The sequence below is a fragment of the Anser brachyrhynchus genome, assembly GCF_964034855.1.
Source record: "Anser brachyrhynchus genome assembly, chromosome: 2".
Classification (NCBI taxonomy): domain Eukaryota; kingdom Metazoa; phylum Chordata; class Aves; order Anseriformes; family Anatidae; genus Anser; species Anser brachyrhynchus.
Window position 1 is genome coordinate 137,691,629 of NC_137695.1, and position 19,694 is coordinate 137,711,322.

At 39.3% G+C, this 19,694-nt stretch overlaps 1 protein-coding gene across 4 annotated transcripts in view; it reads left to right on the forward strand.

Moving 5' to 3' along the window:
* The window catches only part of PTDSS1 (phosphatidylserine synthase 1), a 29,469-nt gene extending 10,986 nt beyond the window's left edge, over positions 1–18,483 (forward strand). For 3 of the 4 annotated variants that reach the window (XM_080578041.1, XM_080578043.1, XM_080578044.1), the window contains 9 exons: positions 457–615; positions 4,164–4,315; positions 6,331–6,472; positions 7,375–7,487; positions 8,975–9,040; positions 11,849–11,948; positions 13,135–13,203; positions 13,714–13,783; positions 15,090–18,483. In XM_080578041.1, the coding sequence (XP_080434167.1) occupies positions 457–615; positions 4,164–4,315; positions 6,331–6,472; positions 7,375–7,487; positions 8,975–9,040; positions 11,849–11,948; positions 13,135–13,203; positions 13,714–13,783; positions 15,090–15,202 (984 nt within the window). In that variant the 3' untranslated portion in view covers positions 15,203–18,483. The remainder of the gene's footprint in view (positions 1–456; positions 616–4,163; positions 4,316–6,330; positions 6,473–7,374; positions 7,488–8,974; positions 9,041–11,848; positions 11,949–13,134; positions 13,204–13,713; positions 13,784–15,089) is intronic. The other variant, XM_080578042.1, reaches the window with a different exon arrangement.
* The last annotated feature ends 1,211 nt before the right edge of the window (positions 18,484–19,694 follow it).

Here is a 19,694-nt window from a genome sequence, read left to right on the forward strand (position 1 = left end):
ATATTCAAGTGAACGTTGAGATCAATATCTTGATATCACAAACTGGTGAGGATTAACTATTGATGAGCACTTCTGAACCCCAGGCATCACGAAGGTGGGGAAAGGTGGTTATTTCAAATCAAAACCCCAAAAGAAAAGCAAATAACTGCTTTCTGGAGTACTGTTGCTTGCTGTTATTATTATTGATTTTACTGCTTCTGCTGTTCCTCTGTCACGTGAGAAATACATGCTCCACTAAGCACCAACGTCTACGTTATCTCCCTTTAAATTAGAGCTGTACTGTGATGACCTTGAGTCTTGGTCTCACAAGTTTTCCTGCAGAGTTCAGGAGAAGAAGGGGGTATATTTTAATATCTTTATAATTCCAGGCTTGTTGCACTGGGTAGAAATTCCCTCGTTCTAGTGTTTCTGCAGCTGCCTGTTCATTGAAGTTCTGTTTGTTTATATTTTTAACAGGAGTATGCTGTGAACTGCCATGTGATCACTTGGGAGAGAATCCTCAGCCACTTTGATATATTTGCTTTTGGGCATTTCTGGGGCTGGGCTATGAAGGCTTTGCTGATCCGCAGCTACGGGCTGTGCTGGACTATTAGCATCACCTGGGAGCTCACGGAGGTAGGTCACCCATTTATCTCAAGTGTAAGAAAACACGTGAGCCTTTAATTGTTCCAGCGAAGAAGGTGAACGTTCCTAGAAGGGTGACTCACTAGCTCTCAGTACAGATTTATATTTTAAGCCTTATAAACCAGGTGCAGAGCAATTAGTTTGGTTGCACTAGTGGAGAACAGCAAGCTGAGCTTTAGGTAAGTTGGGCAGATGATGGTTTACCTGAGTAGAAGGGAATTCTTGGCCAGCATATTGATGCCATCCACACTTTGTATTTCTGCTGTAATAGGTGCCAACCCTCATGTTATTTCAGGTGCTGATTTGTACACACTGGTTTTGAGCAGTTATTCTCCGTTTTCACCTTGCAGTACCTGTCATCAACTGTCATGATGCCCTTACTCCAAATATAATGGGATTTAAACATTTTGTATGGTTTATACACCATAAAAATGTTTAAATACTGCACAGTGAAAAGGAGTTGAGGGATCCCCAAGGGAGGTGAGAGGACCCAAGGGGAGAAGTCTATATGAAAGAGCAGGATATCATGCAGTGTGCTGTTTTCTGTCATGAGGCCTGAGGGCATAGCCACTTCTTTCGTTAAATCATACCCCACAAGCCTCATTTATTCATGTTCACTGACATAAAAATGAGGTTTTTATTGGACCAGGATTTAAATTAGTTCACATTGTAGTCCCCTGTACCATGGTTTGGGGGACCATTGACTTATTTTTGTTATCCAGCTTTACCATGATTCTCCCAAGCACGTGTTTAAGTCAGTTAAAATAGGATTTAAAAGTGTCAAAAGTTATTTAAAAAAAAAAAAAAAAGCAACTACAGATACCTAAATTGTTTTAGTCAATTGACTATTGCTTGGACTGCCGATCTTTATTGTTAGATCTGTTTTGAGTGTTCAAGCTGATTAATTAGAATATGTCACCAAAAATGCAAGGATGTGTTTTTATTAAAAAAAAAAAAATAATAATTCATGATGTTCTTTGATGGGACAATTCAGAGGAAAAAAAAATCCACTTTTTATCAGCTTTGGGGGCAGTGTGGTTTAACCTGTCATACTTAAAATACCGAATGTAAATATAAACACATGAAATTAATCTTTAAAGCTAGTTTTCTACAGAGCTTACCTTCTTGACAATGCTTGGCTTATCTGGCAGTGCATTTATAATTCAGAAATATAGATAAGGATCTAGTTGTCTGAAATTAAGTTTGGGGGTTTGAAAATATTGGTGCCATGAACTCATATTCAAAAAATGTTTTGTTCTATGGCATTCAAGGATACGCTGTTTTTTAAGCCATTTTGAAACTGTTTTAAGCTCAGAATTTCACAAGTACCCATTCACAAAGAACAACTTTGGTAGTTATTGTACTCATTTTTCCCCTGGAAAAGAAGTTTAAATTTGGATTTGTTTCACACACTCTCTTATCGTTCAGTTGATCTTTACACAACCATCGTCTTCAACTTGACACCGCATGGAGTGTCTAGTGTTCCCACTTGCTGAAAGGCAGATCATTGGGACAGACAATGTGTTGGGTAAGGTTCAACGTATGGAGAGGTTATCACCACCCAAATGGATTTTTAATGAATTGGTTAATTCAGGAGAGTCATTAGAAACCTGCAGAAGTTATCAGGGCAGTTACATAGGGATTTAGCTGTGCATCTCCTGTTAGCATTAATGGATTTGAGCTGGCTCCCCATTCTGAAATGGGACACTTGGCTCACGCTGCTTACTATCGGATTAAAGCTGGGACATGGGCAGGCCTTGGTCTCTTGTTCTGAGAAAGCAGCGAGCAGCTCCGAGACGGACTGCCCAACACCTGTGGGCTGTTCTTTGCTGCCTCACTATCTGTAACTTCTGGTGCCTTTGTCTGGATTATTGCATACTGAGATTCATAGCCTAGTGTCCCTTTTTGTGTTAAATTTACTTAAAACATGAAAGGGAAGCTGTTTGTAGCAAGATAACAAGCAGCACTGTATAGCTTAAGGCCTGAAGAGAAGTCAAATTTTCTTCTTTACAGGTTGAAATTCAATATAGTGTTGGCAAAGACAGCCAAGCTGCTTTGATACATTTTGCAAGAGTTTTCAAAGGAAAGGTCACTTGTCAACATCAGGCACTGTGATTTATTTTAACTTGACCACTAGTCATTTTTGCTGTACACCAAGAACATTCTTCTTGTTCCTTTTCACACATCTGATTTTGGGGGTATTTTATATATGCATTTGTCAACAAAAGATACTCTGCCACAAAATTGTACCAATAATCTTCCACAGATGCAAAAATCAAATTATGTATGTTCATTTACTGACAAAACTTGTGCCGTGCTTATGGGAGGGTTATTTACTTACCTATGTGTTTTGTTAAGCATCTGCATGAGTATTTCAAGGGGACAGCTTAACACGTGGCTCTGTTGAGTGCCAATCCACAGCTAGATTTTTTTCAGTCTTTAACTTTTGGGTTGCTCTGATTTTTTTCTAATTATTTTATTTTTTTTCCCCTTGCAGAACAAATAATAAAATTATTTTCCTTTTAAAGGAGGATGAGAAGAGCTGAATCCATTTCTCAGTAAATTATGCTTGTATCTTGCCTCAGCTGTGGCTATCTGCCCAATTGTCCTCCACTCTACCAAAAGCTATCAAAATTATCTGTAAATACATTTAACTGCCTTTCTGATGTCTCACAGTAGTCTTCAGTTAAGCTGAGGATTAAGTTCAGAAAGGAACTGATTGCTAAAGAAGTAAATCATTTTCCAGGGGAAATTTTTATGGGCCTGAATTTGTTTTGCTCTGTCCCAGTGGTGGCAGCTTTTCAGTCTGACATCGATTTGTTTCTGGGCTATTTTCCAGTATCTTCATCTCAAAAGTACCTTCGCAATTAGTGCTTACCACTATGCTCTTAACTGCTGGAGCCATTCTGGATCAAGTACAGCAGCAAAGCTTGTAGTGTCTGAGTTATTGGTGAATTCTAAATCTTCTTACAGTCACTAAATTTTCTAAAAATAGTATATGAAAGAGTTGTGATTTTTTTTTTTTAAATTAGAACAAGTCTTAAGTTCTGAATTCCAGCACGTTTTAGTGCTGACAGCTGTTTAAAAATAGGTCCATTCTACTTGCTGCATCTTTTTTCTGGTTTAAAAAGCATTCTACTTAAAAATGGTAAGAAAAAAGAGACAAAGCTTATTTTTCCAATTTTTTTAAAGCACAAAACACCTGCTTTCCTCCAAGAAGTGCAGTAGTCTTGCTTGCTTCATCATGCACTGCTGTAAATGTTCCGTATTTCCTCTTTGAGGCCAAAAGCTGAGTGATATCTTTATGTACAGCATTGCCCCAGCAGGGAGTGGTGAGAAGGAGCCCTGAGGTCTTAGTACTCTTACCCAAAGCCTTCCAAAGTTAATGGAAGGACTCCCATCAAATTTCAGTGATTGTGGCTCGTGTCCTTGAAGTATGGCGTGTACTGAAAAGCTGACATTTGAATGTGTTCTTAAAAATGAATTTGTATTAATTCTGTGCCGTTCCTCACCCAGAATCTTTTTGCTGTATTCTGTAGCTCTTCTTCATGCACCTTCTGCCTAACTTTGCTGAATGCTGGTGGGATCAAGTCATTTTGGACATCCTGCTTTGTAACGGGGGTGGCATCTGGTTGGGCATGGTAGTTTGTCGTTTCTTGGAGATGAGGACCTATCACTGGGCAAGCTTCAAGTAGGTCTAAATTAAAGCTTAATTAAATATTGTTTAATATTAAATTATTTGGAAAAGAGACCTTCTTTGCATATGTAAAATGCATGTAGTACAGAAAAAACGCAGTCTGCACATGCTAACAGTGCTGTAACTTTATTTTAAGTCTTAAAAATCAATTTGATATTAATATTACTTTAGAGCATATCTTTGCAAATGTGATTATGTATATATTTTTTCTTTGCAATCTAAGTTACAATTATTGATGCCAATTGAAGGAGGGGGGAGGAAGTAAAGCTATTTGCATTTTCAGTTTATTTTGTACAAATAAAACTTTGAAGAAGGCAATGAACAAAGCTAATTGTAAATGTTTTTCTCCTTTTACAGTGTTTGCGAACTCTAGGTTTGGGTTCGGCTTGATGAGGTGTTAGTGTGGCAGTCTGTCATCACTAGTTGTCAGTGCAAAAAAGGAATCAGGCTGGGTTGTCCCTCTGTTGTGAATTACCTTACCTGCTGCTGACCCTCTACAATATAGAAAGTATTTTCAAAATAAAGTAGCATTTGCTGTGTAAAAGGGCAACAGCTTGTGGCTGAGTAGGCTCCAGTTCTTAGCACTCCCACTGTGGTTTCTTCTGTAGTTTTTGCCCACCTTCTTCCCTGCCAGTAGGTGACCAGTGTTGTTACCTGCACTTACCAGTGGTATAGATGAAACAGGGTTAAGCACAATGAGTTGCCAAAGGACAGCGCAACTTGAGTCAATATCAGAGAGATTAATGCCTTGAGTTAGTATCAGAGGCGGAAAAGGAGCTTAAACCTTGACTTCCAGATTTGTACCCTGCGTGGACTTCTGCGCTGCTTTCTTCTTTTACTCCCAGGTTCGTTCATTGATCTGAGAACCATCCAGCCTTCAGTCTCAAATCAGTTTTCCCACATTTCAGTTCAGGCAGAATAATGAGCATTACAGTTGATGTTCCCTCTGATTTTGGAGAGTTTACTGAGAATTAAAACAGATAGCAGAATATCTTTGGCAGAACTAGTTTTTACTATCCTTGTGGGATATTTTTCTTGTAGACTTTTTGGACCTTTAATGTGAGGAGGAACTGCAGAGAATGAGAAGCTTTTGCTTATGCCCTTTTGTTTTCTTTTCCCTTTTTTGATGAATAAACACGGATCTTAAAAATTAGAATATTTCCCCCCACCCTGCCCCCCTTAACTAACCTCTTTAACCTTAGATTCCAGTAGCCTAAGAGAACATAAATATTACAAAAATGAACTCTGAATCTTTTTTTTTTTTTTCCCCAGAAGGGCCAAGGAAATAGGTTGAAAGCTGACTTCTAACCCAGGAATCTCTGGATTTTTTTCTTAGAATTCCCTGTCCTTTGGGTGGTGTTGCTCATCTGAATTGTTACCAAAGGCAATAACCATAACTCATCTGACAGATGAACCTCCATTCACATCCCCTTTCAAAAGGGAATTTAAAAATCTGTTAGCTTATGACAGTGCTACCACATTTCTCTGGAAGAGAGTGCATCTAAATATCAGAACAGCAAGGGCTGTGTGTGCTGTAAGAGCAATATGCTTGACCCTGTGGAGCCAGCCTCTTAAACATTTGATGAATAACAAGTCTGACAGATCCTTGAAGGACTGATGTCTGTGAGCTCTGGAACAAGGAGGCATTGGGATAAGAGCAGTGGCAGCATAGACTAAGGAGAAATATCCTCTAGATTCTTCAAGGTATTTGGAGAACTGTAATCCTCATCTCTTTTTCCTTCGTGGAGAAAATGAGAGATATGTTTTTCAGGTAGTTACTGACTCAAGGTAGAGGTGGGTGGGCTTTCATAGCAGAATGTGTCCTGCCTGAAATGCTTAACAGATCACATTTCTCAGTTCGCCCTTGCCTGGTACACAGTTGTTTCTGTAAAGATCTTTGCTATCCAGCAAAAAAAGTGTGATAGTTCTGGAACATCCGTAACATGGCTATTGCTCTTTTTTTTCCTTGCCTCTTCCTTGTCTTTACTACAGCCATTCTCTTTTTCTAGGGATATTCACACAACCACAGGGAAAATCAAAAGAGCTGTGTTACAGTTCACCCCAGCCAGCTGGACCTATGTCCGCTGGTTTGACCCTAAGTCTTCATTTCAAAGAGTGGCTGGAATCTACCTTTTCATGATCATTTGGCAGGTAAGAAATAAATTCTGTGAAATCAAAGCTGCCATCAGCTCAGTTACTTATTGGCTGTGTTCGGCTAAAAGATATTCTGATGCAATGTATGGCTGTGACTGAAATGCACAATTAAATGAATTGATCATACAAAGCTAGTCGGGGCATTGTTCACAGGAGTTACATGATAGTTCGGGAGTGTAATTACAGAATCTGTGGAAAAGGGGGAAAAAAACACATGTTACAGCTTGCTGCACTGGCCATCAGTTTACTCTTTGCAACTGATACAGTTTTAAAAACTGCCAGACAGGTGTGGGGTTTTTTTTGTTTTTTCTTTGCCATCGACTTTTGGATGGATCACTGATACTCACAATTCTGGCTGGGATCCAGCAAGACTCCATATTATGTCCCAGTTGCCTGGGTGCATAGTCAGGCAAATGCTGACAGAATTCACTAAAATAGATTGTTGTTGTTATTAACTTGCCATATTTAGTTTTTGAAAGGAGAACTAGAACTGTTTAATGGTTTTTTTTTTTTTTTTTTGGTTGGTTGGTTTCTGTTTTAAGTAGGTAAGATCTCTTCTACCCCTCTACAAAATTTGCCTCAGTTATTTGTGCCTGATTTAGTATATGAAAGATTCCAGAAGCCTTCTGCAGTGCAAGTTAGTATCTGGTCCAGGTTTCATGAAAGAGACTAAATACTTTCATAGAGGTGTCTAGGGGAGAATTCCTTGTTTTAATTGTTCATTCCTTGCTTCTCCTAGGCACTTTAAATCCTCAGTCTAACAAGCAAGGCTATAGTGGAGCATTAAATAGTCCTTCTCTGTTTAAGTTACCATATTAATCTTTGCAATTTTTCTGTAGTAACTCATTAAGAGTTATGCAAGTTGAACACTACTAACTGTCTTTTTTATTTTTCTGTAGCTGACTGAGTTGAACACATTCTTTTTGAAACATATCTTTGTGTTCCAAGCAAGCCACCCTTTAAGCTGGGGGAGAATTCTCTTCATAGGAATCATTACAGCACCCACTGTAAGGTAATTTTTTTCCTTATGTTCAGAGTAACTTGACTTGTAGGGACCCAAGAACAACATGCAATTTGTGAAAGATTGCAGTTCATTTCAAGGAATTTATACTTTAGCCACCATGAAAAGCAAAAACAATCACCACTTCTCAAAGTGTCTTTTCTGCCCAGTAAACTAGTAAGGTAAAATGTACGTAAACATCTGCGTTTCCAGAGGGATGCAGAACCTGTCTGTTCCATCTTCGGTTTGTATAGCAGCTGCATACTTTATCCTTGAGGACTGAGTGCGTGCAAAATTTTGAGTTGATGATTCAGATGCTTGCAAAACTGTAGATGAGGGGAAAATAGAGCTGCTGTTTTTTCTGAGTTCCTTATGTTGCTTGTCTACAGGAAACGTTAGCATGTTATAAGAGAAGATAGAACATCACCTTATTCTGAATAATAGAACAACATATATGCTGTGTTTACTCTTGTGTAGAAACTACCTTGCTTTTATTCATGCATGCTATTTCATATTGTCACAGGAAAAAAAAAGAGGACGTAGCTGAATGTAGACAGAATTCACATTGTTTTGATGTTAAGAAACAAGGAATTTCCCATTCATGAGTAAAGTGATGTTACCTTGGACAGTTAAATAGCAGCCATGTGTTGTTTTATTCCTAAAATAGTGTTTTTTAAAGCTGGTAGTTGCTAAAGTTATGTGCGGTGATTTCACAGTGTTAATTAAATCACCTTAAACATCCTATAATCTCTTAAATGAGTTTTCAGGTGTTTTATGGCACTTCACAGCCTGTAAAGATCTTTATTCTTAAGCAATCCTTATGTTGTTTGATTAACAATGGCTTCCCCATCTGTCAGCAGAAATCAGAGACTGGGGAAAGGAACTTTGTTCTCATTTATTTAGGGTTCTCCTCTCTTTTAAAAGAGAGGATTTTTAAATTCTCTTAACAATTTAGGAGCTTAAAGAAAACAGAGCAGAATGGTCTTTAGACTGTTTACAAAGGAGTGAGAAAAGAAATACATGGCGGTTAGAGCACTCACCCAGGATGTGGGGTAGCCACGTTCATTTACTTCCAAGATTCAAACCCACGTCTCTCAAGAAAGCGCAATTGTTAGCAAATTAAACTGTGGAAAAAGTGGGGGATTTTCTAATTCTTCTAAGCTGTTGCGTGTTGCCTAAAGGAATTGCAGGTTCAGTGGAGAGACAGGAGGCAAATATGTAGCTCTGCTAGCCTACTAGTTTGGGTACTTTCCCAGTCCTTGCTCTCAGGATTGTTTTCTGTGTTGTTTCAAGCTATTTGATCTATGTGATAATCTGTCCTGCTAGAATTGAAGCCATCTGGTAGACATCCAGATGATTGCATGTGAATTCAAGCATCAGCACTTCGTTTTCAGTACAGATCCATTTGTAACATAAACTAGATTTTAGACTTTTCTGAATGTAAATGTTCTGGGGACTTTCAACATCGCTGAAGAATTTTCTTGTGTTTTCCTTCGCAGGCAATACTATGCCTACCTCACAGATACGCAGTGCAAGAGGGTGGGAACTCAGTGCTGGGTGTTCGGGTAAGTGTTCTTGCTGCGTACAAACCTGAAGCACTTGGAGAGGTATTAAGTGTGAATCCAGCACAGAAACAGGCTTGAAACTGGATGAAGCCAGTTCCTGTCTTGTAGTGGTTTTAGTATAAATAACAGTAAAGAGAGATTTTCTTCTTTTTGCAAGTTCAGAGGAAAGGAAAATTCTGGATTTAGAGGTAGAACATGAGAATTGATGGAATGAGTAAGGAGAAGAATAAAAGGAAGATCTAGAAACTGCTGGATAAAGCTAGCCTCCTTCAAAGTAGCATTGACCTTGCTGCCGTATTCTCAGTCAGGTGAGAAGGATAAAGCTTTTGCACCTACGGCTTTCCGGTCATTATTTACCAGGCTGTCGAGGTGGGCATTGCTGCTATTTGAGGAGTCACAATAAAAGACGGTGAAACAAACCACAGTTCTCAGAAATTTCTATTCTGCTCTTAAAGAGGGAAAAGAATAACACTGTGAACAATGGTTACCTTGGCTACGATCTCTTTTCAACATCTCTTGGAGACCTTTAAATGAAGAGTTTTCAAGACTGCTTCTGGTGCGAACTTCCTTCTCTAGATGGCTTGACTAAAATGCAGCCTTCTGGAAGCCAGAAGCGTATGCTGTTGTGGTGTTGTAAAAGCTCGCAAACAAACAACAGAGTAATGTCCCTTCTGGTTCATGACTTGGAAGCTTACAAATGGGCAAGCATAAAAGATCCTAAATCAAGTCTTACGGAAAAAAATATATGTCAATTTTAAGAAACTATTAAAGAAGCTCATTTCTGATGGCAGTGATTTTAAATGAAAACAGGCATTTCATTCTCATTGTCAAGATCAGTGTATGTCTTATCTCCAGTTGTCTAAATCATTTTTGTGCTTAATAGAAGCAGCTGTTGCTTAAATTAGCATAGCATTTCAATGAGCCATAAAATGCTCAAATCTAATTTCGATACAGTGCTCTGGCAAACTGCCTCTCACCTTTATTGTTGGTCTCAGGATGTCCCAGCATTTAAGGAAGTGCTGAACTGTCAGGCTTGTGTTCGGGGACACTACATCACCATAAGCAATACCCATTTTTCAACAGTTAGTTGAGATGAGAGCAGAGCGTGCTGCAATGTAATTGAAGGGATTTCTACTCTTGCTTTAAATGTACCCTGGAGAACATGACACACGTCTCCTTGGGTTTGGAAGGACTTAAATATTCACCTCTTTCACTGAGATTCCGCCTTCCTGGATGAATCTATTACTGTCTTCAACTCATGATCATAACATCCAATGGATATTCAAAAGGTAGTAACTTTCTGTTCTTGTTTAGTTTTACTGGTGCTGAGTAGGAGTTAGTAATGTATTCTGTAAGCCTAAATCCCCTCGCCTCAAAACATGCGTTATGATTACTAAAGAGAGACTGCAATGTACATAGTCCTTAAAAAGGCATAGGCTTTTTTTAATGATCATTACAGAGTAACCTGTCTTTCTGGATTTGGTATGGTTGTTGCTTGAAGATGAAGGTAACTTATCAATCAAACAGTTAATATGACTACTTAATTTACAATTAGAATCAAATAAACTTGCTCTGTTTGTGCATAAACATCTTAGTAGCGACAGAGCAACTGAATTAACATTTCAGAGATTCACACTTACATATTTCAGTAAAATGTCCATATTTATTTAAATGATTTAGAAATTGAGAGGTTTGTAGGGAAAAGAAGAATTTTTCAGCTACAGATGGCAATCTCAGTCTTATAAAAGATGCAATTTAAACTATTTTATAATTTGGGGGGGGGGGGGGGGAATTCTCAAAGTTTGTGCTCCGAAGGAAGAAAGATACCCTCCCTATTTCATCCAAGAGAAATAATGTCAACATATTCTTTTACAAGATGAAGGGAAATGTAATTCTGAATGTTTGCTTTCTGACTCAAATCATTGAGGATTGATTACAGCAACTGTCAGCCTTGGTTCAAAGCTCTCACTGAACACGTTTGTATAATAAGTCAGAAAATAGATATTCAAATAAGTTTTTGTGATTGCATATCTGCAGTCTGATCTAATTGTGGAAAGTGTGCACAGTGCAAGTATTCTTCGTGCTGCTTGTTGCCGTAATCTGCTGGAAAAAACAGAGCAACACCAGGAGTTGGTGGAAGCTTTGGATTCATATCCCCTTCATTCCACCCCAAGCAGCAGAGAGGACTCCATAGCTTTGAGCCTAACAAGATGTGATGAGAGAGAGATGGAGCTTGGTTTTATTCCTACAGTGCTGAATAGGAAAGTAAATATAGCAATTTTCCTCTCGATTTCTCCACAAATCCTCTAATATTATAGCATGGACCTGAGTTTACACATGAACCAGAGCAAACGTGTGGGCTCTCAGAGAATTTGAAATACTGTTTCAAGTTGTTTTTCTCATTAAAATACTGAGGTGAGCAAAGTAACCTATTTAGAATTGTAGTAAATTTGTGCATGCAGAAGGCATTTATATCTGGTGAGGGCTGAAGTACAGTGGTAGGTATCAACTGAAATTCTCTGCTATTGGCATACATTCCTGCTTGTTCCTTGGACAGAGGCTTGTGGAATTGTGGACTACTAGCGCAGCACTTTCTGTGGGCTGTTTATGCTGAAGAAAAATAAAGAATGAAAAATACATTTTCCAAAGACTTTGAGTTAATGCTGCTGTTGGGGAGATGTGTGCTCACTAGAGAGTAGTGCTTGTTTAGAGCTGACCGTCCTGAGTCTGGGTTGTGGACATGAGAGTTAAGTCCTTTGTGTTTGTAACCACTTTTTTTCTTCCCTTTCTCTTTTTATTTACTCACAGGGTTATTGCTTTCCTTGAAGCTATTGTGTGCATAAAGTTTGGACAGGATCTCTTTTCCAAAACACAAATACTGTACGTTGTGTTTTGGCTTCTCTGTGTGGTAAGTGAGATTTCTCATGTGAAACATAAGGCACAGCAAAGGCATTGAAAGCATCTAAATAGCTTCCTCTCTGGAACGTCGGCAGCAGGGGATCATTGTGAGGGAATGCTGGTGAAGAACTTTGTGCATGTCCTAGGAAGAGCAAATGTGAGATCGTTTAGAACGTACTCTGAAGGGACAAGAATAACTTTTTTTCTCAGTTCTTGACCTAGTAGAATGTAGACACTTAACCAGTACTTAACAAAGAAACAAACTGTGGTTATAGAACTTAGCTTTATGAGAGAAAATGACAGTTCAGTTGAGGGTAATTTGGGAGCTCCTTCCGATGGTGCCCTCTGGAAGAGAACAGGAGGAGTTAATGAATAGCTTTAATAAGTAATGCATGTTGCTTCACACTGAAGTCTTACAACTGCATAAGCCCTGCTTTATCAGGAAAATCGTTTTCACTCAGCCTGCAACTTTCTGTACTTCAGTGTGATGACTGCAAATGCAGCATGAAATGCCCATTTTACAACAGTAAACACATGTTAGTCTTGCCCGACTTGTAACTCTGATGCCAAACGCATTTTAATGAAAAATAAGGCATTTCTACTGGGCTGTGACAGATAAATGCTGCTCCCTTCTGACTGGGAATGCAGTTTGAACAGGTGATAGGAAGTTGGAATTTATTGTTCTGTTATTTAGCTTGATTATTTTATTCCAAAAACTTCAGGGTTTTTATTCCAAAACTTCAGAAGTACTGAATTGCTTCCTCTATCAGATCACCACAAAACCAGAAATGAAACCCAACCTGAAGTACGGAGCAGGGAGAAGGAGAATTGTTTTTCTCCCAGACTGATTGTTCTGGTAACATACCTACAAATGCTTACTAACTGCCCTTTTGTGGTGACTGTGCAGGATGAGGACAAAAATCATAGTGACAATGGATCCTGCATGTATGGGAGTGATCACACGTATTCTTATGGTCCCACTGAAAACTGGTCCGTATGCCTCAGGGTGGCACAATGTACGCGTATCCTAAAGTTGGAGCACAAGTTTTAATTGCTGTGAAAAAAAAGATGTAGAGAGAAACAGAGAATGAAAGTCTCCAAATGTAGAATCTCCAGGAATTCAAAGACCTTGAACCAGCAAGGAATTTGGAAAAAAAAAAAAATAATAATTTTTTTCTCTCTCTTTCCTTGTTTAGGCCTTTACAACTTTCCTGTGTTTGTATGGAATGGTTTGGTACGCAGAATACTACGGCCACCGAGAAAAGGTACTTTACTAGGAAACCTGTTCTTGTTTTATACCAGAGTTAAACAACAAAGCTACTAGATGTTAGGATTCTTTACCAGAACTAATATATGTGGGGGAGAGGGGGGGTGCTTTGGAGTCTAGCTGAAGTCAATAGAAAGAACTCTGAATTCAGTGAGCCTTGGACAGATCCCAGCTTGCACTGTGGTTTCTAAAGAATGCTGTCCTCTTGGATACTCAAAACGAGGCTGTAATTTTGGCAAAGCATTCGGGGATGAATGGTCAGCTAATGTTCCCATTGTACAGGTGGAATGCTAGGGGAATATTAAGAACACTGGGTTACACAACAGATCACCTGGCAAGTGGTGAGTTCTTACTGTGCCATCTGTGTTGTACCTCTTAACTATGAAGGGAAACGTCCTGAGTGCTGGTTGTATGTTTTACCAGGACTTCTGCCACAGTTTCAATCTACAAGTCTGTGCTGATCTCAAGAACCAGCATCCCAATGACATGTCTTTCTTGTTTTTTGCAGACCTTATCAGAAAGTGAAGACAGCCCATACAGTCCAGATGCTTCCTGGCTTCATTCTAAATTCAGCAGAGGTATCGACACTTTTACATGCGTGTTCTTAAAGTGGGAGCATTATTGCTTAGCATTAGGAAATGAGGCTTGAGAAACTTACCTTGGAGACAGCTGGACTTCCTTAAACATCCCTGCAGGAGCCATACACATAAATCATCTACAAAGCTATTTGGTTTTACTGCCTTTTTGTCTTCCAACTCTTAGAAATGTATTTATCTTTTCATGGAGCAGTTTCTTTTTTCTCCTGCTATTCCAGATCATTCTTGCATTCTTGTAGGTTTAGGACATTATATATTTCATAAGTGTTCTGGATGGGTTTTCTACCTAAACATTGCATGTTTGATTTTAAATATGAGTGCGAATTATACTTTTATTCCTCCTTTTTAAGAAAGTAAAGTATGTGCCCTGGAGCTTATGTTCTTGCTAACACTTGCCTAGTTAGTGCAGTGCTGATAGTCATAAACAGCTTCTTCGTACTTACAGGCAGCCCACCTCTCTAACTACTCCTCCCTACACTAGAGGTCAGTTACTTTACTCTTTCTTTTACTCTTTAGTGTGGGCTTATTGAAAAAAAAACAAGCTTCACATCTGGAAGTGACCTGTCAGAGCTCACGCTCCAGATGTGTTAGTATCATTAAAATATTTCTTATTTATCATATACTTGAAAAGCACCTACAACTGAGCTTTTTTTATATACCAAATGTGGTTTCTCTAGATGCAGATATTAACTTATTCTCAGTTTAGTGCATTTGTGGACTTTTATATGGAGAAAAATTGCTTGCACTCAAAGTCTCGCCTTTATACATGCTGGAGAAATCTAGCCAAGCAAATATTTGTTCTCTGACTTTATCAGTTTCTTCATTAATTGCAAACTTCAGCCTCTTCCATGGTTTCCTCTTGGAGTCTTGTTTCAGTCCCCATTGTCTCCCTTTGCTTTCTCAGAGTCAAACACTGCCTGTCAAGAAAGACTGAATCTATGACTTCAGTTTCATAGTTCTTCAATTCTGATAGTAATGAAACTTCTGCCAGTAACAAAAGTGTAGAGATTTGAATTATTGATGTCATCTCAAAATAGAAGATGCTTCACCACTATATTCTGCTATGAGAAACTTCTGAAATTTCTTATAAGAGGAGGAATTTTACAGGTCTTAAATTTGTTTTCATTCTTTTTTTTAATTAGGCCACTAGATGGAGTACGAGTACCAGTCACTTTGTATTAGCTTGAATTATTCCATACTGTAAATGCTGTAGCTCCAGAAAGCCTTCACTGTCTTCCAAACAAGAAATTTGTCAATGTCAAATAGTCAAAAAGTGTTTATTTCTCAGCAGGTGCTGACAGTAGCCCACCGAAACATACGGTCAATAGTGAAAGCCATTCATCTCGGAGGAGGAATCGGCACTCCAAATCAAAAGTAACAAATGGAATTGGCAAGAAATAAGAAAGGTGTCTGAAGATACTCTCCGATGTGATTAGAGATGACAGAGAAAATCAGACCTGGTTCTGAGTTTCCAAATGGAAGATTGATTTTTTTTTTTTTTTTTTTTTAAATTTTAAATTTAAAAAAAGGTGTTGAGGAAAAAGGATGGTTAAGGTGGAGCCACTGGTGTAGTGCAACTCATCGCCTGCTGATACTTGCCATACACTGATTTAAACCTAGTTTTTTCAGCATGTGGCAGCAAAAGCTAATGAAGAGTATGCTGGAAAGAAAAACAATTTTGTCATAGCAGGTACACCCTGTTGTGTGTTCAGGTGTTACAAGTGCATTTTAATATCATAGCTGAGGACATAAACATGAAGGTTAGTAAACTGATAATCAGTTTGCATGGTTGATTGGATTGTTCTGTTTCACTGTGTTTTTGTTGTTTTCTGGACGAGTATGCAATCCTTTGACTAAAAGCCACTGCCCATCTTTCTCACAACTAAACTTTTCTATACGGCAGTTAGTAAATATTTAAAATGTCCATACGCGTAGACAGCTGCTTGCTTTTATTTAAAGGCTCTACGGACCTGGTGACAGTGTTTTACCAGCTGAGTAATGGGTCCAGGTTTCTTGTAAATGATGTGAAATTGACCTTCAGATACGGTTCTTTTGTTCTGTATTGTCCTTCTGCTTGACTGTTACATATTCTATTTCTTTGAACGTTTTAAAATCCTTGTATAAAAACCTGTTGCAAAATAGAGAGGGCCGTGCCTCCTGCCCTCAGAGACAGATATCTCATTTAGTTGGTTTTGCTTCTTTACTGCAGCGTTTTGCATCTTCAAGTGCAAGTCTGCCATTCTTTCAGCTGTGTCACATTGCGTGCAGTGTTCCTTCCTGCTCCCCTTTAATTTGCCTCTGCCTCAGCTGGAACCAAGAAATCCCAGCTTCTTCAGACTGAAAGCAGAAACTGCTTTGAAGGCTCTGGTGCCCTACCAAGCCTGATGATAAGGCAGGGTTGTGGTTGTTGTTTTTTTTTTGCTGGAGCCGAGTTGCTTACTACTTCCGTAAACATAATTATTTGTGAAGACTTGCTGTAGTCTTTGGTGTCTGAGAGCTAGCATGATATTACTGTGATACGCTGCCTTGGTTTGTGCTTCCTGTCATGCAGTTGGACACCCAACAGCAAAGTGACTCTTTCATGCAGATTTTTTTTCTTTTTTTTGGGGGGGGGGGGAGGAGGAGGGGTTTGAAATATTAAATCCAATGTCTAGTAACGTGGATAATGCTCCAGGTGTGACCACAATGATTAAATCAAGAGGTAAACAATCAAGAGCAATCTGTTCCTGTGTTAAGTTATCAAAATGTTTTTGTGCCAATTAAATTTGGGGGTTGCTAGAGGTAGGTAGCTTAGGTAAGGGTAATACCCTTAGCCACTAGTGTTCAGAAGAACCTGGGATTTTCTTTTTCTATTAGTAAGTTACTTTGATTTGCCACGGAGTAACTACTAAAGAAAATGCAGCAGAGACTTTATACAAGTGTATGATACTGTAAATAGGAGAAAAAAAAAAGTATCCTGTGTAATCCATGAATTCCTGTGTGCCACAGATGATCGACATTTTCAATGCACTTAACTGTTGCTGCTGAACTCCTCAAAGGCCCCTTGTTCCCCACCCCCCTTTTCAATCAAGTAAGTGTACAACTTCAGAGGTGACACAGTGGAAGCTGCTAGATCAGCATTGCTACGGTGACATTAAATGTTACGTGGGAAAAAACGATAGGAAGACTTCCAGGCTTTCCTGCAACTACTTGGTTTTCATTCGTATTAGCAGACCCATGTATTATTGTCTCTATCTCTTTATTTGTGGTGCGCTGCATATTGATGAATGTATTTGTAGCTTTCTTTGGATATTCAGCTCGTTACTTTGTTATTTTCTTGGTTAATAAGTCAGTCTGTGTAAGACTGAAGAATGGCGTTGTAAATTTTCTATTGATCCAATACCAAAGCAAGAGGTTGGAAGCCGAATGGTTTCGATGCAGTAAGTGCTGTGGTTGTGCAAGCTGAGAGCCTGTTTTGTACTTGCAAGGTGTGCGCACACCAGCTCTATCTGCAGCGCTTCCGTGTGCAAGCAGATGCTGCAGTACACCATCTAGCTGCCTGTGGGGACAAGCACACCTTTTGTAACCGCAGACCTTGGTGCTTACACTGCTGCGCTGCACCCTAAAAACTGAAAAGGCAAATACGAAGTGTTGTCTTGTTGGAAGCTGACTTCTCTATGCTGTTACAACAGCGCCGGCCTTGAAGAAATGTTGTTTGACAACATCTTTTTAAATATTTCCCATGATTTTTTTGTTTGTTTGTTTGTTTTTGCTACTCTGAAAGAGGGAGGGCTAGGGTGAGGGGAAACAAGTAAACTCTTCAAGTGCTGCTTGGAAAATGGTATTTCCTGTCCTCTGTCAACAGTTCTGCCTGGAATTCACACGTGTTCTCACAAGTCCTCTGCTGACTGACAACTGTATTTTCAGCTCCATCGTCTTTGGATGTGAGCTTTGCACTAGCAGGCATTGGAAAGGTGCTTTTGATCACTGCTGTAAACTTCAAGTGATCCCAGTTTTATCATTTTACTACGCTATTGCTGAATTTGGTATGTGTGCGACTCCTACAATGACAAATCACCGAGCTGTTTAGCAACAAGCGTCCATGTATGAAATCTGCTGCTTGAACAGTATTTTGTAATAGTCACAGATGCACTGTCCTGTTTTTAACTACTTATTCTGCCTCAACATCTCCTCCTTACTCTCCTGCTTCTGATGTTCTTTCTCTGTCCTCTGGAGATCTCCCCTGCTGCCAGTGAGAGATCTGAGTTGGCCCCCCAGAGGCTGTCCATCAGCGATGTCAGTCATTGAAGGGAGGCTAATTTGGGGCAGCAGGGCATAAGCAGACGGTTGTGGCAAGAATTTATGTAGTGGACTAAATAAAAACGAAGAGTTTTAAGGTGCAGGCATGAAGTGAACCAGTGCTAGCCTGGAGTACTGGATTCCAGTACTAAAGTTGCTGTATAGATCATGTACAGCATCCAATTAAATAGTGGGAGTGTAATTTCAACCAGTGCTTTTGTTACTCTTCTGTGAAGATGATCATTTATTGTTCCATCTGTTAAAACTTTTAATATTTTTTACCATGTTATCGCAAGAGGACACAGATGTTACCATGTATTTAATAGTTTGGAATAGAGTTGCTCTGTATTGATTGCAAAGTATTGTATTTTGCAATAACTCAGTAAATCAACCCATGTCACCCGTGTCTGTGTGTCTGTCTGTACTTGCAAGGCAGAGGAAAAGATTACATACTTCAGAAGTTATTACGTACCTTTAGAAGTTATTTCATTGTACGTAATTGCACGCTGACAAATGTAGCAGTTCCTGCGCAGCAATTTATTATTTCAGTGCAACAGATCTGATAATACAAACAGTTGTATGCCTTCTGAAGCTTCTGTAGCATATAGGATAAACCTTGTCTTAAACAATCCCGTTATTCTTTTTGGATTTGTTTTGCTACTGCACGAGAGAACTTGAGTTGCGCGATGGCCTCCAGACAGATCTTCAAAGGAGAAACGAGACTTCCTGTGGAAGAACAGTGAGGCAGGCTGCTAGCGAGTAAACTTGTGCCAGCATAATGGTGTCATCGAGTATCAGAAATACTCTGCTTTGGCTTACGCTGCTGCCATAGTTCCCGTAACAGCAGTTTCTCGTTGTTTTTGTATATATAAAAAAAAAAAAAACTGATTGTGAGCTGCTGATTGCTCCTCTTCTGTTAGCATTAGCCTGATGCCTGGTGTGCAAAGGCTTTCCCTTTTTTCCTCGGTTCCTTCTCTCTACTTGTTGGGAAAGACTTCAACATAACTTATCTTCTTGAATACTAATTTATAGAGAGAGCCAATAAATTCTGAGGTTGTAGTGAAATGTGGAAGTTTTTTCAACCTCTGAGGACAGCAAAGAGGCAAATGTTGAGTTTGTAGATCTTCTGAGGAGTGGGAAAAGACCTGATGAAACAGATTGTAACTACTCCCTTCCTCAAGACAGCTTACTGCATTCGAGATGTTTTTTATATCCTATTTCTGATCAATTACTGTTGTAAAATACTGGAGAAAATGAAGCATCCTTTAACAAGTAACACATCAAAAACGTGTTCCTTTGTAAGCATGCAACCTTGCTGCCTCTGAAGGATTGCTCCTTGTGGCTGTGTCCTGGTAGTTGCTGTTGAGGGTAGAGCTGTGGGCTGCAGTGTCAGAGTGGAGTCAGATGAGCCAGGTTAGCCAATCCATAGACACGTTAGTTACATTTCTACTCGCTCATCCTGTGGCAGAACTTGTGTGCTACGCTTGATAAAGTGATTTGGCACAGACAGGAAGCTGGAGCCAGAACTGCTGTGGTGTGTGTCTTGGGGAATATGACCCAGTGCTGATTGAAAAAGGTACTGGTGCCCGTGCCTGCTTTGACAGCTGCAGTTCTT